The following is a 24416-nucleotide window of genomic DNA, read 5'->3' as shown; positions in this document are numbered from 1 at the left end:
GGACTCGAAGTGTCGTTCTAGAACATTCCCTCTTGTAGGTGTGCTATCTCAACATCTTCCCCTTTAAAATCAATATTGATGTAGTTTATGTTCTGACATTACCATGTACTTTAAATGCTTTAATCAGTTTCAACATCTGCCCCTTTGTAATCAATATTGATGTAGTTTCCACTGTTGGGTAGGGACTGTCTCTATATGTTGCCAATTTGGACTTCCCAAGCGCTTAGTACAGTGCTCTGCACACAGTAAGTGCTCAATAAATGCGATTGATTGATTGATTTATGTTCTGACATTAACATGTACTTTAAATGCTTTAATCAGTTTCAACATCTTCCCCTTTATAATCAATATTGATGTGAGCCCTCTGTTGGGTAGGGACTGTCTCTATATGTTGCCAACTTGTACTTCCCAAGCGCTTAGTACAGTGCTCTGCACACAGTAAGCGCTCAATAAATACGATTGATTGATTGATAGATTTATGTTCTGACATTAACATGTACTTTAAATGCTTTAATCAGTTTCAACATCTTCCCCTTTATAATCAATATTGATGTCGTGTATGTTCTAACATTGCCATGTACTTTAAATGCTTTAATCAGTTTCACTTAATCCCTCTGTCTGTCTTCTCACTCTAGCTGACCTTCCTTATCCGTGGTAAATTGTTCGAGGTCAGTAGGAGATTTTTAATCAACATATAATACTAATAATAATGGTATTTGTTAAGTGCTTACTATGTGCAAAGCACTGTTCTAAGCGCTGGGGAGGTTACAAGGTGATCAGGTTGTCCCCTGGGGGGCTCACAGTAAGCTTAGAAGTGATGAATCAATTAATATGAATCAAGAAATCATGAATTTTTTTGAGTTCACGTGATGTCCTTTGATTTTATCCATTCAGTCTGTATAACCCAGAACACAGAGAAACCGACGTCACTAAGGTATCGATTGGTGACAGTCAGAACACACAAGAAGTAGTTTATTTCTTTCCGTCTAGTTTCATCCAGCAGACTATTCATGGTTGCCTCTTGGTTCCCGGGCTCCTCTTCGGATTACAAACTGAGGTTAAGTGGTTCTACCTGTCGCAGCAGTAACAGATTTTTGCCATATGCACGACGTCTTTATGGTTGATAACTCCTACCAATCAATCAAAAAATCAATCGTATTTATTGAGCGCTTACTGTGTGCAGACCACTGCATTAAAGCGCTTGGGAAGTACAAGTTGCACATTTATTGCAATTAATTTTTATTATTATGGTATTTGTTAAACACTTCTTGTGTGTCAGGTACTGTTCTAAGCGCTGGAGCAGATGATTCTTCCGTTCTCACTCTGATGCCGTGTTTCCGTTTTTCATCCAGCTCAATCAAATTCTGGGGAACCACTGCCATATAGCTTTGGCCACCACTCTTTCCCATCAACCGCATCTGTAATTAATTCACTTCGCCTGTAACATCATTTTATGGTTTTATTTAAGCCCAGTTCAACCTCTTTTAGTAAAATTGGTAGTTTAGGTTTAAATTCCCAGTACAGTTGGATGAGTTGCAAAGATTTTATCTTTTGCCAGATATTTTCCGTTGAATGTAATCTTCCTACTGGGGCATAATTCTTTGGAAAACAGTAATGATTTATTGTCATGATATTTACTATTAAATGATATTACTGATACTATTACATTACTATTACTAAAACAGTAATGATTTATTGTCATGATATTTACTATTAAATGATATTACTGATACTATTACATTACTATTACTTTTACTAAAACAGTAATGATTTATTGTCATGATATTTACTATTAAATGATATTAATGATACTATTACATAATATTTAAGTGCCCAAGTACTTCACTCAAGTAGCTACTCTGTAATCAGATTGGACATAGTCCCTGTCACACTCACGGTCAAAGAGATAAAATGAGCAGGTATCTTATTTTTCAGTGGAGAAAACCGAGGCCCATAGAGGTCATGTAACTTGCCCAGGTCATATTTGTGGAGCACTTACCGTGCGCAGAATGCTCTACTTAGCACTTGGGAGAGTACAAGACAACAGAGTTTGTAGACATGTTCCCTGCCCACAAACAGAGGGAGAGAGGGAGGGAGACAGACATTAATTTAAATAATTGAATTAAATCACGGATCTGTACATAAGTGCCGTGGGGCTGAGGGAGAAGCGAATAAAGGGTACAGATCCTAGTGAAAAGGTGATAATGAAGGGAGTGGGAGAGGAGGAAATGAGGGCTTAGTCAGGGAAGGCCTCTTGGAGGAGGTGTGCTTTTAACAAACTATACTGAGTGCTGGGGTAAATACAAGCTAATCGGGTCTGATACACTCGCTGTCCCACATGGGGCTCGCAGTCTAAATAGGAAGGAGAGCAGATGTGGACGATTGAACAGTAGGCTAGTGGAAGAGCTGGGATTATAATTTAGGTCTCCTGAGTCCCATGCCCTTCCCACTGGGTGATGCCATCCTTCTGAATGACCAGGTTATAGTTGCTTTTTATAGGCTCTCATAAATTCAGGCTTCTAATGAAATGAAAATTACTTTATTTTAGGAATATTGCATCTTTCTAGGAGGCTCTTTTTGACTAAATTCACTTGGTCTCAGGAACTGAGAAACCAATTAGTGGGGTTTTAAATAACCTATTTATTTATAGGATAAAAACAATTTCCAAGTGGACCTCAAACTCTGTTTTCCAGCTGCTTGTGGCCCGTGGCTTGTGCTCTCCTTTCCGCCTACTGCTGCACTACTTCCCGTGTTCCTGTACAGTATTTCCTCCCTTCAAGTAGAACTACCCCAACAGGTGGAGAGGCACTGGGGAGAGGGTGAACCCAACAAGGAGAGCTGGAGCTAGGCTGGTGAGCAGAAATGTAGGAAGGCTTCGGAGAGGCTAAAATAAAAAAGAGCAAAATTTACCATAAGAATCACAGTCCAGCTGTCTGCTCTGGTACACTGCTAACGTCCTTGGCACACACTTCAGCACCATATCCTTCTTACAGAGCACCGACATCCCACCTAGACGACTACTGCCCTACAGATATTTCTCACTGCACCAACTGCACGTTACCTACTCTTCTTTCACCTCCTTCCCTACTACTGTTTTATGTGTCTTTAGGCAAATGGTCCTGAATAGGTTCCAAACCTACCTGTTCCTATGAAAATATTTACCAGCCTTTCCCACACTTACTTCAAACCAAAGCACAACCTGACTGCTTATACCATGGCAAAGACACCATGAGGATGCCTTTTCTCTGATGTTTCTTAGCTAACAGGGAATTAGCGAAGGGTATGTTTGTTTTTTGGGCAAGAATTGTTGCGAGAGAGTGGTGGTCCAGGAGGGCAATCCATTACACGGTTCCTTCAAGCAGCTTGTTACCACTGTTGGAAACAGAATACCGGGCCAGATGGACTATTGGTCTGCTGCCCTAATGGCCTTTGCACATGGGTTTCTCTTTTTGCCTGTGGCCTGCAGGAGAACAGGACCAGTGCTGGTGGGTGGATTTTCAATTTTTTATTTAAAGTTGTACTTGCCCCCAGACTGATTTCTCTGGGTCTGTGTTGGGATAGCTGGCTAGTCCCAAGGAGGAATACACGCTACAAACACTATGTACCCTGACCACTGCACACATTCACTAGATTGTGAGCCCGTCGTTGGGTAGGGACCGTCTCTATATGTTGCCAACTTGTACTTCCCAAGCGCGTAGTACAGTGCTCTGCACACAGTAAGCGCTCAATAAATACGATTGAATGAATGAATTCACATATTCACATGTATACTTATTCTACACATAAGGCTGCATTTGCTTCGCACACTTAGCCGCTACTCTTCTCCCTTCAGCCCAACCCCTTCTGCCCTCTTGGGGTTTGTCCGTTTCCTCTAGGGGTCATAAGGTCATAATGCCATTATTATTATTATTATTATTATTATTATTATTATTATTATTATTGTTATTATTATTATTATTATTGTTATTATAAGGTTGTTCTCCTTTAGGGGTATGCGTCCCAATAGGCTGCCACCCATTTTCCCTGGTTAAGGTTCAATTACTGGTCAGCAAAGGTAGACCAGCTGGTCGCTGTCTCTGTATAACCTGCCTCCTGGGCTCAATGCTATCTGCAGTGAATTTGGTGTACTGGAGGTGTCCCTGCACTCCCCAATCAATCATATTTATTATTAATAATTATTATTATAATAATAGTGGTATTTGTTAAGCACTTACTATGTACCAGGCGCTGTTCTAAGCACTGGGGTGGATACAAGCAAATCGGGCTGGACACAATCCCTGTCCCAGGTGGGGCTCACAGTCTCAATCCCCATTTTCCAGATGAGGTAATTGAGGCACAGAGAAGTGAAATAACTTGCCCAAGGTCACACAACAGACAAGTGGTGGAGGTGGGATTAGAAGCCATGACCTTTTGATTCCCAGGCCTGTGCTCTAGCCACTATGCCAAGCACTTACTGTGTGCAGAGCTGGTAGATACATTCTCTGCCCACAACCAGCTGGCAGTCTAGAGGGGGGAGATGGACATTAATGCCAATAAATTATGAATATGTACATAATTGCTGTGGGGACGTGAGTGCTCCCTCATCTCACTCTTCCCCCTTCCTTCTCCTCCCCACATGTCCTGCCTCCACTTTCCCTCATCCTGCTCTTCTGCCTTCCCTCTGTGAAACTGGCCATGTTCTTGGACAGGCTGTGCTTTGTTGTCTTCGGGGCAGCCCTCCCCTCTCCCAACAAGTGCCCCTGGGATGACTCTCTCTCTAGTTATGTCAACTGTACTTCTATCTCAGGTGGGGAGCTGAACCAGGTCCTGCCCACCTCAGCAGTTCTATCCAGGGAGAATCCTTCTGCCTCTTCAACTGTCTCCCAACTCCACTGGCCAAGAACTAAGATGGAACTCTCCTCTGCCCCTGCCTCCCCTCTTTCATCAATGCATCTCTCCCACCTCCTCCCCCATTCATACATTCATTCAATTGTATATATTGGGTGCTTACTGTGTGCAGAGCACTGTACTAAGCACTTGGGAGAGTACAATATAACAACAAACAGGTACATTCCCTGCCCACAACGAGCTTACAACCTAGAGGGGGAGATAGACATTAATATAAATAAATAAATTACAGATATGTATGTAAGTGCGGCGGGGCTGGGATGGGGAATGATTATGGGGAGCAAATCAGGGTGACGGAGAAGAGGGTGGGAGAAGAGGAAAGGAGGGCTTAGTCAGGGAAGGCCTCTTGGAGGAGATGGGCCTTCAATAAGATGTGCCCCCATCTGCCAGTGCATCTGCCTTCTTCCCTCCTTGGCTCTCCCCATAGGCCGGCCATGTTCTGTGCTTGTCTGGCAGTGAGGTGGCTCAGCCTGACCCAGCTCCTTTCCCCTCTAGGCTCCCACCATGATCGTCCAGCGTCTGCTCTCGGGACTTCTTTGGGCTGTGTTCTTCCCTCTGGGCTGGGCTGAAGCCCAGCCGGGGGAGAGAGGTGAGTGACTGTTTGCGGTACTCTGGGTCTCTCACTTGGCACCACCCCCACAATGTCCTTGGGTGAGCTGTGGTCCTGGTTGGCAATTAAAGTCATCATTAAAATGGCCGAGGCCCAATTGGAACTCGACCAGCTGGGCCGTTCCTTAGCCTCACTGCATCACGCTCCTGCTGAAGAAGAAGATGTGGGGGCCATCAAGACCTTGCAGAAGAGGGCGTGGGGGCCCTGGGGATCAAGCTCGTCTGTCTTTACTCCTCAGAAGAAGGTGGACCTGGGTGGAAGGGGTGTGGGATGCAGGCAGCAGTAGCCCCTCTCCCCGACTCCCCACCGCCGGGGACTGTCAGGGTAAAGGTGCCCCTTTACAGGGAGTCTGGGCCAGAATGACCAGACTGGGCATCGCTCCCACCGGACACCAGCCGCACCTTTGCCTTTCAGTGATCTGCACCAACGTGTATGCGGCTGATGTGGTGTTTCTGGTGGATGGCTCCTCCAGCATTGGCCGCAATAATTTCCGCATGGTGCGTGACTTCCTGGAGGGGCTGGTGCTGCCTTTCGTCAACGTCGTGCGAGACACGGGGGTGCGCTTTGGCGCTGTGCAGTACAGCGATGATCCCAGGTGAGCTCCCTTGACCCCCGCGCTCCTGAGAATGGGAAGGGTCTCAGGGAAAGGGGGTCGCCACAACGGGGCATGCTATCATCTTATGGCCTCGGGTACCAAGGAGTATCCGGGGGTTCAAGCACATGTGTTTTGTGATTGCAGATGAATTGGTGATGATTCTCCCTGGGCCTGGCTCCCTTCCGTCCCTCTCTCGACCCATGCCCTGGTCACTACTCCAGGAGTAGGCGTAGGGAGCATCTTGGACAGCTCCTGTGTCCCTCTGCAAAGTGCATGCTAGGATTTCCCAGACAGCAGAGCAGGCAACTGGGGCAGGATCAGACTGCGGTTGCTGGGGGGAAGGGGCGCAGGGTGGAGAGGGGGTCAGGGGCCCTGGAGAAAATCTGCCTCCCGTAGGAGGATCTCCCAGAAAGGACCCCAGATTGCAGACAGGTTTCCTCAGGGCCTTTACCTACCCTAAGAACCTTCTTACTGGGATCCTTACTGCCTTCCGTCTATCCAACATGCAGCTGTTCGTATCATCTTGCTGAAACACCAATTGGAGCGCATTGTTCTCCTTCTCAAAGCACTCCAGTGGCTCCCCAATGCTTAGTGTACAAAACAAAATCTCCCAACCATCCACTTCAGGCCCCTCTCTCCTTCCTGTAGACTGCAATCTCCTTGTGGGCAGGGAACATATCTACCAACTCTGTCATACTGTCCTCTCCCAAATGTTTAGTACAGTGCTCTGTACACAGTAAGCTCTCAATAAATACAGTTGATTGATTGCTCTTGTCTAACTTCTCCCACTTCCCTCTAGCTCTTCGCTCCTCCTAAATGAACCTCCTCAGAGTGTCACGTTATTGACTCTCCTGCCTCTGACCCACAGCTCGGGCTTTTCTTACTTCCCAACTCAGCTTCGCCAAACCACGTCCTGCCCTTCTTTTAAAGCGCTTCTAAAAAGCTACCTCCTTCAGGAGGCCTTCCCTAATTAATCCCTCACTTTCCTGGAAATGCCTTCCCCTCAGCCCCCTCAGTACTCATCTCTATCTGTATCTGTGTATTAGTCATGTATAATATTCAATCGCATTGATTATTTCTATCCGTTCTTTCACTCTTAACTATGGTGTATTTATCAATTTTGCTCTGCTATTGCCCTATTAGAATGGAAGCAGGGATTGATTTCTTCTTTCGTATGTTTCCAAGAGGCTTCTAGCATAGTGTGCCTGCAGTAGGTGCTCAGTCAGGACTGATGATGAGACTTGCTTTGCCTCCAGCGCACAACCCTGTGTGCTCCAGAGGGTAGCCCAGAAGCCTTCTCTCGATACCGCCTCGAGAGATTTCCAAAGGCATTGGTTCCTGTGGATTCCAAAGCGGCCTTCAGCCAGGGGATCTGGACTTTGTGACTGACCTGGGGCACTCCGGCCCGGCTCTGCCACCAAGGCCCCTTCTTTCCTGATACCTGGGTCTTTGTCCTAGAACGGAATTTGCCCTGGGAACCCATGCCAGCGGACAAGAGGTGATGAGAGCCATACGTGAGCTCAACTACAAGAGAGGGAACACCCGCACAGGGGCCGGCTTGCGGCACGTCGCCGAGCACTTCTTCCATCCCCAACTGGCCCGGCCTGGAGTTCCCAAGGTACCACGTCCCGCAGTTCCCCCAGTGCTGTAGTGCTTCAGCGCTTAGAACAGTGCTTGGCATGTAGTAAGCGCTTAACAAATACCATCATCATCCTTGTTCCTCACAACTCCCCCTCTTTTTGGCCCTCTAGACAGAAGGCTCCCTGGCTGCTCCCTCTCTTTCTACACTCAGGGGCCCAGGCCGCCTCCTCCCCCAAGGCCAATGTTGCTGAGGCCCCAATTCGGAGACTGTCCGGCATTCTCCCCCGACTCTAAGGTCTTTCTCCCTGCCCCTCACCTGCCCCCAATTCCACCCCATGATCCTGCCCAATTCCTCTGGGCCCCTGACTGCCCTGTGCCCCTGACCTGGCCCTGGGCCCTGACTCTGCTCCCTCCAGGTGTGCATACTGGTAACTGACGGGAGGTCTCAGGATGACGTGGAGCAGGGAGCACTGAAGCTGAAGAATCAGAATGTCAAGGTTTTTGCTGTAGGTGAGTGCCGGCTTCAAGCTGAGAACAGATCAGGGTAATGTGGCCTTGGCGGAAGGGGGAAGAAGACCAGGTCGCAACGTGAGCATAGAGGGTTTAGCAGTGTGGGACACAATGTGGGTCTTGGAGGCCCCAGTAAGGCCTCCAAGGGGAAGTTGGTGCTTCTTGAATATGGCAACTTACTCCTTTGGGCCCTTTTCCCAGGTCTAAGCAGGAAAAGGCTGTTCGGCCATCCCTGTCCCCTCACCTTGGTTTGGCACTGTACCTGGCACTGTAGGTCCAGGCAACTGCGGACAGGGGGAGAACCCCAACCCTCCTACCTCTGCTTCTGGAAGGGAGGTAGGTTGGGGGTGAGCCTCTTCCCTGATGCCCCCTCCTCTGGATTCAGGGATCAAGAATGCACATGAAGATGAGCTCCGCAAAGTGGCCTCCTCTCCCGTGGAAGAATACCATTTCTTCATCCCTGACTTTGCTATCCTGAAGACCCTGGTGCCCTTGGTGTCTCACCGTGTCTGCACTAGCACCGGGGGCACCCCCCAGCGTGTGCCCGGTGAGTGGACCCAGAGACCTGTTCAGTCAAATGTTGGGTCTCTGCCTCAACTTTTGGTAGATCCATATCCTGTCTGACTGTCTGCCTGTCTGCCTGTTGGTCTGTGTTCACGTACCTCATCCATCTGGTTCATTGTCTCGTTCCCTACAGCTGTTTGAGGGTCTGTTTGTCTGTTGGGGCCTATGGGTGTCTGGCTCAAATTCTCCTCAGACTTGGACTTGGGCTTCCCGTCTCTGGAGGCCGAAGACTCTTTCTACGGGATCCTCAGCCTTCCTCTCTCTAGTTCCCACTGAACATGGAAGGTCTCCGTTGTGCTCTGCCTCGTGGGCCAGTGGGGCCCAGGCCTTCTATCCTAGTGCTGCGCCTGACTCATGGGGTCACCATTGGCTAGTCCTCTGCCCTCTTTTGTGCCTTGGTTTCTTGCTCTGTGAGAAGGAGACCCAGAGTTGGAAGCACTTTGAGGTGTGAAGATGAAAACTGCCAGAACAGGCTTCAAAGGCAAGAGGCTCCCAAAGGGGCCTTGCATCCCACATTGCCCCACTCCCCAAACTACACCTTTTGAGTCGCCCTTTGTCCCCCTCCCAAGGGGACCCATTCTTCCCCCCCCCCCCCCCCCCCCCCCACCACCATTCAGTAGCCCTGTCGAATTCCTAGGAACTCAACAAGATGTTTTTGTCTCCACCAGCAGAAGGACCCTATTTTGGCCCCTCCAATCTGGTATTCTCGGAGTTCACGGGGGACTCTTTGCGGGCCCAGTGGACGGCAGCTAGTGGTCCTGTCATAAGCTACAAAGTCCAGTTTGTGCCCCTCAGAGGGCTGGGACAGCCGATTACAGCCGAGAGGCAGGAGGTAAGAGCTCAGGGCCTGGGGAGGGATGGGGTGGCTCCGGCATAGAGGTCCAAGTGAGGCTGAGGGCTGAGAAGACAAGCTGGGCTACGTGTGGGTGACGATGGACTCCAGTCGGCCGAAGAGGACAGAAAGAGGCGAGAGTGGGGGAATGGTCACTTCAGATTGACTAAGCATGAGGATGCAGGGGGTGGGGAAGGTGACGTCTGATGGACCAACCGGAGGTGATGCTTTCTGATCTGTGGGGCAGGTGAGTGTACCAGCAGGAGAGACAAGCGTGGTGCTGCGGAGGCTGCAAAGTCAGACTGATTACCAGGTGACCGTGGTCGCCCAATATGCCAACAGCGTCAGTGAGGCCATTACCGGCACTGTGCATACCCGTGAGTAAGGCTGCTGCCCATCCTGAGGACACTGACCCTGCCGCAGACACGTTGTCTCTCACTGCATGGGAGGGCTGGGGTCTTATAATAATAATAATAAATATGGTACTCATTAAGCACTTACTATGTGCCAAGCACTGTTCTAAGCACTGGAGTGGTTACAGATTAATCAGGTTGGACACAGTCCCTGTCCCACATGGGGCTCACACTCTTAATCCCCATCTTACAGTTGAGGTAACTGAGGCCCAGGTGAAGTGACTTGCCCAGGGTCACACAGCAGACGGGGCAGAGCCAGGATTAGAACCCATGACCTTCCAACTCCCAGGCCTGTGTTGTATCCACTAAGCCATGCTGCTTCTCTAGGGCCAGGATTAGCTGAACCGGGTGACAGAACCCGAATGGGGGTGGGGATGGGGGACCTGCCCGTCTCTTGGCTGCCTTTTTTTTTGTGGTATTTGTGATGAGCTTATTATGTTTCGAACTCTGTTCTAAGCTTTGGGGTAAAGTACAAGTTAATTAGGTCAGACACAGTCCCTGTCCCGCGTGGGGCTCACTCCTTCTCCTGTTCCCTCCACTTCTTCCAGGGGCTCCAAGTGGAGTGACACATTTTCGGGTAGTAGAGAGAGAGCCCTTCTCCCTGCATCTGGCCTGGGAAGCCAGCCTGGACTCCCTGCAGGGCTATCAGCTGACCTTCGCTGCCAGAGGTGAGTTAAGCAACTGGACATGCTCTCCTGGCCCGACGGGGAAGGTGAGAAAGGGTCACCGTGGGTTGTGAAGGGATAGGAAAGGATGGGGACCAGGCTGGTGGTAGGAGTTAGGTGAAAACGGTGCGTTGGGTCCTGTGGAAGCGTGAGAGAGAGTGTGTGTGTGCGTGCGTGCATGTGGACTCAGGGCCAGGCAGCAGGATGATTGGGTGTGAGGATTGAGGTTGGAATGTAGGAGGTGAGGGGTTAAGGTTAGGAATTGGGGTCAGTGATGGTTTCAGTGGGGGGGTTGGGTAGTTGTGGGAATGACAGCAGCTGATCCTGGTACTGGGCACAGGGGAGGCTCAAGTAGAGGAGCAGAGTTTCAGCGCCAGCACCACTTCCACCGTGTTGCGAGGATTGCGCCCCGATACCGACTATGTGCTGACTCTGACCCCCCGCTACCTGCATCAGAGCGCTTCTCCCTCCATTCTGAATGCCCGCACCTGTGAGTCTTATCAAGTCCCTCCCTGGGGAGCCGGTTGGGGAGGGGGGCGGTTCGACCAGTCGTCAGAGGCAGCGTCTCAGCAATCCTCTGTGAGCTCAGATCTTGGTCCAGATGGGAATGGGTCGGGGGTCGGGAGGGGGGGTCACGGTGGCACCGGTTACCTCCACGTGGGCCCCCGTCCCCCCACCCATGAGGTGTGCTCATTACACATACCAAACGTTTTACCCCAAGAAATGGACTTGTTTTCCAGAGCCTGCCTCACTGATGCTCCTAAGCTAAATAGGATCTGGGGCCAACGGGGTGGGGAGGGAGAACATTTCAGGCTTCTCCTGATCCTGGCCCTGTTTGTCCACCCTCAGCTCAACTGGAAGGGCTGCAGCAGCTGGTGGTGCAGAACACCACAGCCCACAGCCTGGGGCTGGCCTGGCGCGGGGTGGCCGGGGCCAGTGGTTACCGCATCACCTGGAGGGGCCCAGCAGGTAGGGACCTGCACAAAATGGATGTGGGGGAGGCATGGAGGGGCTGACTGCGAGTGAGATAGGCCAGAAGGGGATTGGGGGGTATCACTGGGAGGGAAGGCAGGGGCTGAGATTCTCTGGTGCTGGGCAATGGCGTCAGCTGCTTGTTTTTTTAATGTGGTATTTGTTAAGCGCTTACCTGTGTTGAGCACTGTTCTAAGCGTTGGGGTAGATACGGAATAATCAGGTTGGACACAGTCCCTGTCCCAGTCGAAGTAGGAGGGAAGACGGGTATTGAATCCCCGTTTTACAGTTGAGGAAACTGCGGTACATAGAAGTGAAATGACTTGCCCAAAGTCACACAGCCAACAAGTGGCAGAGCTGGGATTAGAACCCAGGTCCCCTGATTCCCAGACCCGGGCTCTTTCCAGTAGGCCATGCTGCTTCTCAGGGGCTGGAATTGAGACCCCCCGCCAGGGTGGTGAGCTCCTTGGAGGGAAATGAGGCGCATGGGGCCCTCAGTCCCTCAGTGGGCCCCAGCTTTTCTCTAGTCTCTAAACTCCCTCCCTTCCTCAGGGTTGGCGCCACAGCAGCGGGACGTGGGCCCGGGGCAGCTCTCCTTTCTCCTGCAGGGCCTCACCCCCGACACGGATTACACGGTATCGGTAGCCCCGCTCTATGGACAGGCAGCAGGGCCCGCAGCTTCTGTGCAGAGGCGGACAGGTGGGCAGAGTCCAAGTGGGGGCTACCCCCAGGAGTGGGTGGAGGGGACGGGGGCCAAAGGCAGCCCTGGTCCCACTCCCCAGAGTTAGGTAGAGCTGGGTATTTGAGGCTGGCATGGACCCTGGTGAGGAGGGCATCTCAACCCTCCAGGGGCTGGATACCCCGTTCGTCTGATCCAGTAATGGTGTTTCTCATGTCTCATGCCTACGGGGAAACCTGGTACCAGCAGAAACTTGAGGTGAATTGGTATTATGGCTATGAAGATGAGGTGAAGTCTGGGGGCACAGAGATACCTGTGGAGAATAGTGGTCTGAGTGGGTGCACTGTACTACTCAGATGGGATGGGCAGAATTCGAAATTAGGCAGAACCACTCAGGGGCACAGAACAACTGCCCTAGAAAGAATATGTCTCAAGAGTCCTGTCACCTTGGCAATGAAGGTGATAATAATAATGGCGTTTATTAAGCGCATACTATGTGCAGAGCACTGTTCTAAGCGCTGGGATACCGATGCCAACCTTGTAAAGGACACCAAATCTGGGGCATGGCTCAACTTAGGTTGACCACTGCCTGGAAGACAGTGCTGCCTGGTACCAACTGCAGCCCAGTGGCTGAGGGGATCACCAGCAAACAGGAAGATAGCTGAAGGTCCTGCCTCCTTCTGTGTTCGGGGGTGGGAAGGGAAGGGGGAGCACATAGGGTACTGGGCTTGCCTCCAGGTTCCTGACATGTTCCTGGCTTCTACCGCTGGGTCAGAGTCAGGAATCACGCAGAGGCTGCAGACTGTCATCCTCGGCCCCACTGCCATCCGAGTGTCCTGGACCCTCATTCCTGAGGCCCGGAGATACCGCCTCGAATGGAAACGAGTAACTGGTGAGCTGGGGACGACCATGCTGAGGGCTGCTGCCTGAATAGGAGAGGGAAGGAGAGCCCCACAGCAGGGCAGGGAGAGGAAGCGGGGTGGTGTCAGAGAAGGAGGAGGGGGTGGAGGGACAGCATGCTATTCTAGAAGCGGTGGGAACAGAGAGCCCCTCGGGGCTCTGGGATGGCTAAGCCCCAGGGACTGTCTTTCGTTGGATCCCAGGTTCAGAAGCCCCTCAGACCGTGTCTCTGCCCACGGATGTCACCTCCTACCAATTGCAGAACCTGCAGCCAGGCACCCAATACCGGATCACTCTGTACACTCAGTACGATGGGCGAGAGGTCGCCACCCCAGCCACCATCTCACAGACGGGTGAGCTTGGAACGGTCAGAGTGGGAAGGGCAGGTGGGGGACAGAAACGCCCTGTCCCCTACCCCAACCTCAGGTGAGGACCTTACCAATGGGGCACCTCTGACTGCTTGACTCTACAGTACTGGAGCCGGAAGTGGGCAGAGTTTCGAACCTGCGAGTCGCCGAGACGTCAGGCAGGAGGATCCTGGTAGCCTGGGGCGGGGTCCCTGGTGCCACCGAGTACAAAGTGGTCATACGCAACAGTCAGGGTGAGGTGATGGGGGATGTTGGCAGTCGCAGGAAGAAGGGATGGGTGTGATGGAGGGGAGGCATCTTCCTGGAGGAATTGGTCAAATAAGCCTCATGGATTCTAGGGTTAAAATTCTGAGTACCTCAGAGGCTGGCTGTGGCAAGGCCCCTACCGTAACCCTGACCCCTGTTTTCCCAGGGCTTGGGCTCATTCTGCCATGTCCGTGCTCTACCCCCACTCTGCTCCCTCGTAAAGCCGAGGGATCAGGACCGCTCATGATTACTGTCTGAAACCTGGTGCCAGCGCTCCGCTGGGGCTCGGCAGGGCTCCTCTGCTGCCCCTGACTCCTCTCCACTCTGCCCTCCGCTGTAGATGGCACGGAGAAAACCAAGCGTCTCCCAGGCAGCCAGACCAGTTTTGAATACGACAATCTCCAGGAAGGGGTCACTTACTTGGTTCGGGTCTCGGCCTTGGTGGGAAGCAGGGAAGGCGGTCCCGTGCTCCTCACCATCCGCCTCGGTAAGTGCCTGTGGGCATCCCCCCCGAGCCTGTGGAGAATTGGTAGGTAACACAGCCACCGGATAGCCTCTCCCGAACGGTTGTGGGGCCTTTGGAACTGTGGGCGGTGGGCACTTTATCCCTTTCCACCTGCTGGGAGAAAGGGGTGGGGTAGCAAAGTGCTAACTGGGCTGGCATTGATGCCTCAGCCCCACGGCACTTATGAACACATACCTAATTTATGTATTATATTAATATCTGTCTCCCCCTCCAGACTGTAAGCTGGTAGACAGGGAACGTGTCTGCCAGTTCTTTTGTATGGTTCTCTCCCAAGCACTTCGTATAGTGCTCTGCACTCAGTAAGCACTCGATAAATATAATTGATTAATTGTTGTACTGCCCAAGAGTGATGGTACAGTGCTCTGCGCACAGTAAGTGCTCAATTTTTAAAAAAAGCATTGATTTTTCTTTTTTTCCCCTCCAAGGGGCATGCGTGATTCCTTTAGGCTGCCCCCCCCACCCCCAGGGCCCTGGGCAACTGGTATTCGGGCCCTGGACAGGGCTGGGTTTTGTGCCCCCAAATTGCCTTGCTGTGGCCAGGACTGGGCTGGGCCAAGCCGGACTGGCACCGGCCAGGACTGGGATGGACACAGTCAGGGTCTGGGACAGGCCCCCGATTTCTGGCCCGGGCAGAACTCTAGTTAGGACACTGTACCTGTTTTCCCCTTTTTGTCTAACCGGGGGGGTTCCTCTGACTTGCGAAAGGGACAGGGTACTCACGTCGGGGAGAGGATCTCTGCCCGGGAGAAAAGAACTGGTGAGGTTGTGGCTGGTCGAGGCAGAAAAGAGTGAGAGGCAGGGCTCCTCATTTCCAGCTTCCTCATTCATTTCCCCCATTCCTGGCTTCTCAGAGCCTGAAACGAGCATCACCAACCTGCGAGTGGTGGAGACGGGGCCCACCCGGGTGAGGGTGGCATGGAGTGGGGTGCCCAGTGCCAGTGGCTACCAGGTGACCTGGCGTCAGAGTGATGGTAAGTGTAGCAAGCATATGGGAGCCTCGGATGGGGGAGAGGGCAATGGCGGGTGGGGTGTGGGGGCCACCCACCCATCCTGTTGCACCTGCTGACCCTGCCTTGGGGGTGGGTGGGGCTCTGGACCAGGTCATGAATTCACTCGGACCCTGCCCCGAGATGCCACTTCCTTCAATATTGAGGGGCTCGAACCTGGAGCTGTCTATCAGATTGGGGTGTCTGCCCTTCTGGGGGTACACAAAGGATCCCCTGTATTCATCACCACCAGGACAGGTGAGCCTCTTACCCTCAACTCTTTCTCCCCTCATCTCTCCCCCTTCAGTTAACTGCCTTCTCACTGTGAGTCTCCTTTCTTCCTTCCTTCCCTCCCTTCTCTCCCCTCCCCTCTCTTCTCTCCCTCCTGTTCCCTCCCTTCCCCCATGGCCCAACTGGATCTTGATGGATACTTTTCTCCCAGACCCTCTGGGACAAGTCTCTGGTCTCCGGATGACCCACGTCGGGAGCACTGCGGTCAATATTGCCTGGATCGGGGTTCCTGGGGCTTCAGGATACAGGATCAGTTGGCGCCATGGCCGTGGTAGGTGTTCTGGAGCTAGGCAGTGTGGCTGGGAAGTTGATGGGAGGCAAAGGGAAATTGGGGTTCGGGCGAAACTGAGGACATAGGGCACTCGGGTAGCTGATGCGGCAGCAGTCCCCAGGGGCCCAATGAAATGTACTTGGCCCAGGCCATGGATAATGTTGTCTATGTCCCCAGGGCCTGAGCAGACCCAAGTAGTGTCTGCTGAGAGGTCATCAGCCAAGATTGAAGGGCTGGAACCAGACACTGACTACGTGGTGAGGGTGTCAGCCTTGGTGGGCAGCACGGAGGGAAGTGCTGTTTCTGTGGATGTGAGGACAGGTAAGCTGCTCTCCCTTTTAGCCCTGTCCTTGTCGCCTTTCTTTATTTCCTCACATCCCCTCTCCCACTATCTACTCTCTCCTCTCCCCTCTCCCTATTTTCCCTCCCTCCCCACCATGACCTGATCTTTTTCCTCCACCCCTTCCCCGTTTCACTCGACGATTTCCTTTCTTCTTCGCAGCCCGGGAGCATGTGGGAATGGTGACTCAGCTACAGATCCTCGACTCCTCCAGCGATGTGGTGCGGGTGACCTGGGGGGGCGTCCCAGGAGCCACCGCTTACCGGTTGGTTTGGGGTCGGCGAGATGGTAAGGAGCTGATAGAGGACCTGAAGTTGAGGTGACCCTTCCTCCGAGCCCCTCTTCTCCCCTGTCCCTCTGCCATCCCAGCCCTAGGCACGCTGTCCCCTGAATGGCCCTCCCAGCCTCAAGCTCCAGGTCTGTCTCTGGGAGGGAAATCCTGCATTCTCCAGGGCTGCTTTCCCTGCTTTCCCTGCTTTCCCTGCTGAGTGCCCTCACTCAGCTCCTCTGTGGCCTCCCCTTCCCCCAACATCCCTAACCCTCTTCTGGTCCCTGGCCCTGAACTCTCTTTCCCCCCAGGGGGCCCGGAGAGCAGCCGGCTTTTGCCGGGAAACACCAATTCAGCAGAGATCAGAGAGCTGGAAGGCGGCGTCAGCTACACCGTTCGAGTCACGGCACTGATTGGCAATCGGGAGAGTGAACCCGTCTCCATCACCGTCACCACACGTAGGGCCTCTGGGCTCTGGGGGAGGGGATGGATGGGCTCTCTGGGGCCTGGGAGGAGTGGAGTCACTTTGAGGGGCAAAGGTTTAGAGGCTGAGAGAGGCAGAGCTTAATGGTCTCACTGGTGGGGTGGGGGGTGGAGGGGGGGAACCCTGGGGCTTGTTGGGAAACCCCAGCGGGGACAAGGAGCCAGGGAGCTTCAGAGAGCTTTAGTCTGGCAGAGGAAACGTGACCTGGGGGGGCATTGGACTAAAGGACATGATTTGAGGGACATGGGACTGAGGGAGACCAGGGGTAGCTGTGGTCCAGTCCCTCCCCATCATCTGGGTCTCTGGCCCTCCTTTTCCCCCTTCAGCCCCAGAGCCACAGGTGCCACCCGTGGAGTCCCTGCGAGTGCTGCAGAGCTTGGAGAGGCATCTTCGTTTGGCCTGGAGCCAGGTCCCAGGCAGTACAGGATATCGCCTCAGCTGGAGGCAGACTGACGGTGAGAAAGCTGAACAAGTCGACAGGGCTGGGGGCCAGAGCAGCCAGCCAACTTAAGAGCCTGGAGAAAGGGATTCCAGAGGGGCAGGAGAGCTGATCGCAGCTGTCTGTCCACAGCAGGACACTTGGCAGTACAGAAAGGGCTCCTGAAAGTTGAAGCCGTCGAGGGGGTGACATAAGAGAGTAGCTGGGGTTTGGGGGGTTGGGGACTAGGGAGGAGTCAAGTCGAAGAAAAGCAGAAGGAAGAAACCTAGGCAGCAGGGGACGTTGCCGACTTGTACTTCCCAAGCGCTCTGCACGCAGTAAGTGCTCAATAAATACGATTGAATGAATGACTGAACGAGAACTGGGTGTCGGGGATGGAGGGGCCGGGCAGGGGGCGAGGAGGGAGGGAGTTGAAGACGGCTGAGAAGAGAGGGAGACTGACCAGGCACAGAAGTAGGAGAGGAGGAACCCACTGGATTGCCCTTCTCTGCCCTTCTCCCCTTGCTGCTCTTCCCCAGGTGGTCCGGAAAGCACCCGGCTCCTGGGCCCTGAGCTCAGCAGCTATGACCTGGGAAACCTGGTACCTGGGAGCCGGTACCAAATCAGTATCCGCAGCATGGTGGGCAGTCGGGAGAGCCAGCCTTACACCATCACTGCCCAGACCGGTGAGCCCTCCCCGGCATCGTTCCTGCCTAATCCACTGTGGACAAACTTGGGGGCCAAGGCCCTGCCAACCTTATGCCCGGGAGACACTCCGACTGAGTGAGGCTTCGAATGGGTACCTGGGGGTCGGCAGCTGCTCCACTTGGGCTAAGGGATGGTGGTAGCTGGTGACCTCGTCTCCTCCCCTCAGCGGCCCCTCAGCCAGCCGGGACGGACTTGCATGTGGTGGAGACCTCGATGGATTCAGTGACTCTCACCTGGACCCCGGTGCCTGGCGCTACCAGCTACATCCTCGCCTGGAGGCCGCTCCCAGGCCAGGGTAAGGACCTGGGGCTGGGGAGTCTTATCTCAGAATCCCCCCGGCCTGGAAATAAGTGGGTTGGATTTCAGTCCTGCTGGAGAGCAAAATGAACTCTGCAGAGGTTAAAGATGTGGCTGTGACCTCTGCTGCCTCTAACCCAGCTGTTTTCAACCTGTTTTTGGTTGCCATTCAGGATCCCCTCTGAGGCCTTCTGGTGGCCATCTGCTGACAGACCCAGAGCAAAAAGCTAAAACAATATTTAAAGGGACAAGGCAGATTTTCACAGTGAACGACCTTTTACGTGAAAGAGACCCTCTGGTTCTCTCAACTCACAGCTCACTAGCTTCCTTAGTAAAGCAACAAGCACAGCTACGGCTTACCTTGGGGCTTGAACTGAGTTCTACTTTGTGGGCTGTGAAATACTATTAGCGATAATGTGTACCACTCTTTTTTTTTTCAAATGGTGTTTGTTAAGCACTTACTATGGGCCAGGCACCATACTAAGCGCTGGAGTAGATACAGACAAATCAGGTTGGACCCAGTTCGTGTCCCACATGGGGCTCACAGTCTTAATCCCCATTTTACAGATGAGGTAATGAGACACAGAGAAGTGAAGTGATCTGTCCAAGGTCACGCAGCAGACCAGTGGCAGAGCCATGATTAGAACCCAAGTCCTTCGGACTTCCAGGCTCATGCTCTATCCACTAGGCCATGTTGCTTCTCAGAAAGCACTGCTCCAGAGACTCCTGGAAGCTTGGGACTGGATCTGAATCTCTCTCCAGTGAGAGAGATTGGGACTGGAAGCTTGGGACTGGATCTGCTGCTCTCTCCAGTGGAGGCCTCTTCTCTCACTCCTCCAGACTCACCGGAAAAGGAGGAGGTGTTGGTTTCCTTCTCGCCCCCCAATGTCGCTTTCGCACTATCCCTCCTCCCCCTTCCCTTTCCTTCCCTTCCTTTGAAGCCCACATTATTCACCTCTACCACCCGCTCCAGATTCTTGTAGCCGTCATCTACCGCCCCCGCCGGCCCCACCTCCAACTTCTTTAATGATTTTGACCCCTTCCTCACCTTCCTTCTCTCCTTTTCCATGCCCACTCTGATCCTCGGTGACTTCAACATCCACATGGATATCCCTGGTGACTCCTCTGCCGCCCGCCTTCTATCTCTCCTTCACGCTGCCAACCTCTTGCTCCACCCCACCTCGCCCACTCACCAACTTGGTCACACCCTCGACCTCATCATCTCCTACCGCTGCACTGTCTCTACCCTCACCAACTCTGAAATCCCTCTCTCTGATCATAACCTTCTCACCTGCCTCCTCACTCACACTCCTTTCCCCTGTAAATCTATATTACTTCCTCACAGAGACCTCCTCTCTCTTGACCCCATCCATCTTTCTGAGCGCCTTACACCCCACATCGCCTCCCTTTCCTCTCTACCCAATCTTGATGATCAGATTACTGCTCTCAACTCTACCCTTTCTACTCAGCTCGACTTGCTCGCTCCCCTTTCCCTTTGCCACTCTCGTACCACTAACCCACAGCCCTGGATCACTGCCACTGTCCGCCTCCTTCGCTCTTATGCTCGAGCTGCTGAACGCTGTTGACAAAAGTCTTAACACCATGCCAACCTCGTTCACTTCAAGCTTATCCTTTTCTGCCTTAACCCTGCCCCCTCCTCTGCCAGACAAAACTATTTCTCCTCCCTTATTGACACCCTTGCCCATCATCCCCACCAGCTCTTCCGTACATTTAACTCCCTTCTCAGGCCCCCTGGCTTCACAGACTCTGTCCTCTCCCGGTTCTCCTCTTATCTCTCCAGCCGTTCATTCTCAGTCTCTTTTGCGGGCTTCTCCTCTACCTCCCACCTCCTTACTGTAGGGGTTCCTCAAGGGTCAGTTCTTGGTCCCCTTCTGTTCTCGATCTACACTCACTCCCTTGGTGAACTCATTCGCTCCCACAGCTTCAACTATCATCTCTACGCTGATGACACCCAAATCTACATCTCTGCCCCTGCTCTCTCTCCCTCCCTCCAGGCTCACATCTCCTCCTGCCTTCAGGACATCTCCATCTGGATGTCTGCCCGCCATCTAAAACTCACATGTCCAAGACTGAACTCCTTATCTTCCCTCCCAAACCCTGCCCTCTCCCTGACTTTCCCATCACTGTTGACAATACTTCCATCCTTCCCGTCTCACAAGCCCTCAACTTTGGTGTCATCCTCAACTCTGCTCTCTCGTTCACCCCTCACATCCAAGCCGTCACCAAAACCTGACGTTCTCACCTCCGCAACATTGCCAAGATCCACCCTTTCCTCTCCATCCAAACCGCTACCCTGCTCGTTCAATCGCTCATCCTATCCCGACTGGATTACTGCGTCAGCCTCCTCTCTGATCTCCCATCCTCCTGTCTCTCCCCACTTCAATCCATACTTCACACCGCTGCCCGGATCGCCTTTGTGCAGAAATGCTCTGGGCATGTTACTCCCCTCCTCAAAAATCTCCAGTGGCTACCAATCAACCTACGCATCAGGCAAAAACTCCTCACCCTTGGCTTAAAGGCTGTCCATCACCTCGCCCCCTCCTACCTCACCTCCCTTCTCTCCTTCTCCAGCCCAGCCCGCAACCTCCGCTCCTCTACCGCTAATCTCCTCACCGTGCCTCATTCTCACCTGTCCCGCCGTCGACCCCCGGCCCACGTCCTCCCCCTGGCCTGGAATGCCCTCCCTCCACACATCCGCCAAGCTAGCTCTCTTCCTCCCTTCCAAGCCCTACTGAGAGCTCACCTCCTCCAGGAGGCCTTCCCAGACTGAGCCCCCTCCTTCCTCTCCCCCTCCACCCCCTCCCCATCCCCCCCACCTTACCTCCTTCCCCTCTCCACAGCACCTGTATATATGTATATATGTTTGTACGTATTTATTACTCTATTTATTTATTTATTTTATTTGTACATATTCTATTTATTTTATTTTGTTAATATGTTTTGTTTTGTTGTCTGTCTCCCCCTTCTAGACTGTGAGCCCGCTGTTGGGTAGGGATCGTCTCTATATGTTGCCAACTTGTACTTCCCAAACGCTTAGTACAGTGCTCTGCACACAGTAAGCGCTCAATAAATACAATTGAATGAATGAATGAATGAATCTGAATGGGACTGGGGCATGGCGGGCAAGGGATGACTGCAGACTAGGGTGTGATTTGGGAAACAGGGCGGCCTAGTATCCCATTCCTTAATACAGTCTCTGGCACATAGTAAGTGCTTAACAAGTACCATAAAAAACTGTTCTCAACTTATTGTGCTTTTCCTTCCTGGCAGAGGGCGAAGGTGCCCAGAGGACTCTGCCTCCCTCTGCCAACTCCCAGAAGGTGTCTGGGCTGGAGCTTGGGCAGCAGTACAGTTTCTCTCTGATTCCCATCTTTGGGAGCATCCAGGGACCTGTGACGTCTGTCACCATGCATCCAAGTAAGGGGGGAACAGTCAGGCAGGGCCAGGGGGAACTGGGGCTGTGGGGAGAGAGCCATGCCCATTGGGATTGAGGGAGGAATGCCAAAGACAAGGCTGTGCCTAAGAGGGGTAGGGGGGTGGTACCCACTGGGGAGAGGTGCCCCATAGGGGTTGATGTCGGTCCGGGCGGCTGGCAGCGCTCTCAGGGTAAGCGGGCCCCATTGCAGGGTGCCAGCGTGGCCGGGCGGATGTTGTTTTCCTGGTGCACGCGACTCGAGATAGTGCCCACAGTGCTGAGGCCGTGCAAGGCCTTCTGTCCCATCTAGTGTCTGCGCTGGGTCCACTGGGGCCGGATGCCATCCAGGTACTGTCCCCTTCCCCCTCGCCCCCAGCCATCCTGTCCTGATCCCTTGTCCCCTTCCCTCCTTCACCTCCTCCTACTCGACAGCAAGCTCAAAGGTCCCTTCTCTTACAACCCCTCACCTGTTCCCAGACCCTCCCACGCGCTGGCTTTGTTTATGAATGAGAACGGGGGGCAATTTGAGTGGCCAAGAAAGCATGCCTACATATGAATCTGCACGTGATTGTGTGTATGTTCACATGATCAGGGCTGCTGGTCATCTTCTAACCTATATCCCTGAACCAAGCCATGTGGAGCCCTGCATGTCCCCTATACCCTTAGCAGTGCTGTGCCAGGCCCAGCTGGGTGGTGGTGAAAGGGAAAAGCAGAAGGAGAGTCTGATGACAAATGCACTCTCCCACTACTGCTCTGTCGAATATCTGTGGAAGTCAGAGAGATCAGGGCACCCTGCCACCCCGCCCCTCCCCCAACACCCCGGCCACCGCCATCACCAAGGGTCCCATCCCACCGACCAAACTGGGATGCTACTTTTCATGCACTGCCCCCTGCCCCCCCGCCCCCACCAGGTCCCCTCCACCCCCTGGGAAAGTTATCATCCCCCGACCATGTCAGTCTCGGTTGCTACGCCCCAGTGGCCTTCAGTGCCTTTTTGCCTTCCCACAGGTGGGATTGGTGTCCTACAGCTATCGCCCTGTCCCCGTGCTTCCCTTGAACCGCTCGCACGACCACAGCACTGTTCTGCAGCAGATCCGGAACCTGTCTTATGCGGATCCCAGTGGCAATGCTATTGGTGAGGCCCTGGGGCCCAGCACAAAGATGCCTGTCATGTGGTTTCTTCATCGTGCCCATCTGCCCACCTCTTCTGGAGAGAGGGACTCACATCTGCGGGGACCCCTGGTTAGGCTTAAGGTTGAGAAGCCAAGACAACTGGGGAAGACAGTTGGGGAGGATCGGAGCCCGGGGACAGGACAAGGGACCCTGAGAGAGTTCAGTTCTGGGTCTGAAGGTGAATTTTCTTGCAGGTGCTGCCATTAGCTTCGCCCAGAGGTATATGCTGGACCCTGGCAGCCCTGGACGCCGTGCAAATGTGCCAGGGGTACTGGTGATATTGGCAGACGGCTCCTCAGGGGATGATGCCATCGGTCCAGCCAGGGATGCTAAAGCTGCAGGTAAGGGCTGCAGGGGTTCCACAGTGTCCATTCTTTAACCAGGAAGGAAGCTGAGGGAGAGGAGTGACCTTGGGTGAGCCGGGTGCTGCCTCTCCCTTCTCACGGGGCTATCCTGGACTTTTCCAAGGGCTCGGCTTGGTAGACGCTACCCCTTTGGGCCGGGCCAGGCCTTAGAGTTAGTGCAAGTCTGGTGGGTCTCCTCTGTCCTAGGGCTTACAGTGTTGGCAGTGAGCATGAATGGGGCTGACAGGGAGCAGCTGCAGAACTTGGTGGCCGACAGGAACCCAAATCACGTCTTCTTGGTCCGGGGCACTGCCCAGAGTCTGGCACGGGTGGCAAATGGGCTTGCCACTGCCCTCTGCCAGGTGGAGGTAGGTATCAGTGTCAGCGTTGGGTGCAGATCACATGGAGGTGGTCTGCATCTCCTAGCATCTCCAGGGCCCCAGAGCCAAACTTTGACCCCCTAGTGAGCTCGCGGGACCCAGATGCTGGGGAGGAAGGTGAGGGCTGGGGAGCTGAAAGGGGAGGTGGGGGGCTTTTGATCCCGTGAGGGATGGGTCTTGGAGGGGGTTAGGGGTCTCCCAGCAGATCTATGCCAGTAGATTGAGTCCTTCCCCCTTCCTGGTACGAACCTGACAGAGACTTTATCTTTGTTTCCTCAGCCTGGCCCGGAGCCCTGCACTGTGCACTGCCCCAGGGTGAGTGTTCAGTGGTCAGCGTTGGAGCCATCACTAGCAAGCGTTGACACTCAACTGATGAGTTGGAGGACTGGGCTTTGGGAGGCCCATACTTGAATGGGGAGAAAGTGGCTCCCATGCCACCAGGGCTGCTGGGAAAGTTGAAGAAGAGGAGACCAGTGGACATGAGGGGAAACTTTGAAAAAAGGCGGGGAATTTGGACAGACCCTAAAGGGGAGTGCCCGGGCTGGGAGCCCTGATATTCTTTATTCTCTCTTTGGCTGCAGGGGGAGAAGGGAGAGCGTGGCGAAATCGTGAGTACTCGGGTGGTGGGAGCAGGATGAGGGATTGGGAGATGGTGGTGCGTGGTTGGTGGAG

General features: G+C 53.3%; 1 protein-coding gene across 1 annotated transcript in view; it reads left to right on the top strand.

The window, feature by feature from the left end:
* Positions 1 to 4674: 4674 nt before the first annotated feature.
* Positions 4675 to 24416, top strand: part of COL7A1 (collagen type VII alpha 1 chain) — a 71231-nt gene continuing 51489 nt past the window's right edge. The window contains exons 1-33 of the mRNA XM_038771722.1: positions 4675 to 4803; positions 5383 to 5476; positions 5626 to 5760; positions 5912 to 6092; positions 7551 to 7710; positions 8090 to 8183; positions 8569 to 8730; positions 9416 to 9579; positions 9827 to 9956; positions 10541 to 10660; positions 10998 to 11147; positions 11507 to 11626; positions 12182 to 12328; positions 13084 to 13200; positions 13412 to 13561; positions 13681 to 13809; positions 14163 to 14309; positions 15200 to 15319; positions 15449 to 15592; positions 15777 to 15896; positions 16074 to 16217; positions 16399 to 16524; positions 16816 to 16962; positions 17315 to 17443; positions 17946 to 18092; positions 18281 to 18409; positions 21703 to 21849; positions 22059 to 22195; positions 22856 to 22982; positions 23215 to 23361; positions 23572 to 23732; positions 24024 to 24059; positions 24326 to 24352. Coding sequence (XP_038627650.1) covers positions 4675 to 4803; positions 5383 to 5476; positions 5626 to 5760; positions 5912 to 6092; positions 7551 to 7710; positions 8090 to 8183; positions 8569 to 8730; positions 9416 to 9579; positions 9827 to 9956; positions 10541 to 10660; positions 10998 to 11147; positions 11507 to 11626; positions 12182 to 12328; positions 13084 to 13200; positions 13412 to 13561; positions 13681 to 13809; positions 14163 to 14309; positions 15200 to 15319; positions 15449 to 15592; positions 15777 to 15896; positions 16074 to 16217; positions 16399 to 16524; positions 16816 to 16962; positions 17315 to 17443; positions 17946 to 18092; positions 18281 to 18409; positions 21703 to 21849; positions 22059 to 22195; positions 22856 to 22982; positions 23215 to 23361; positions 23572 to 23732; positions 24024 to 24059; positions 24326 to 24352 — 4317 coding nt within the window. The remainder of the gene's footprint in view (positions 4804 to 5382; positions 5477 to 5625; positions 5761 to 5911; positions 6093 to 7550; positions 7711 to 8089; positions 8184 to 8568; positions 8731 to 9415; positions 9580 to 9826; positions 9957 to 10540; positions 10661 to 10997; positions 11148 to 11506; positions 11627 to 12181; positions 12329 to 13083; positions 13201 to 13411; positions 13562 to 13680; positions 13810 to 14162; positions 14310 to 15199; positions 15320 to 15448; positions 15593 to 15776; positions 15897 to 16073; positions 16218 to 16398; positions 16525 to 16815; positions 16963 to 17314; positions 17444 to 17945; positions 18093 to 18280; positions 18410 to 21702; positions 21850 to 22058; positions 22196 to 22855; positions 22983 to 23214; positions 23362 to 23571; positions 23733 to 24023; positions 24060 to 24325; positions 24353 to 24416) is intronic.

Source organism: Tachyglossus aculeatus, chromosome X1 (genome assembly GCF_015852505.1).
Source record: "Tachyglossus aculeatus isolate mTacAcu1 chromosome X1, mTacAcu1.pri, whole genome shotgun sequence".
In the NCBI taxonomy this organism is placed as follows: Eukaryota; Metazoa; Chordata; class Mammalia; order Monotremata; family Tachyglossidae; genus Tachyglossus; species Tachyglossus aculeatus.
This window is presented reverse-complemented; position numbering and strand designations above follow the sequence as displayed.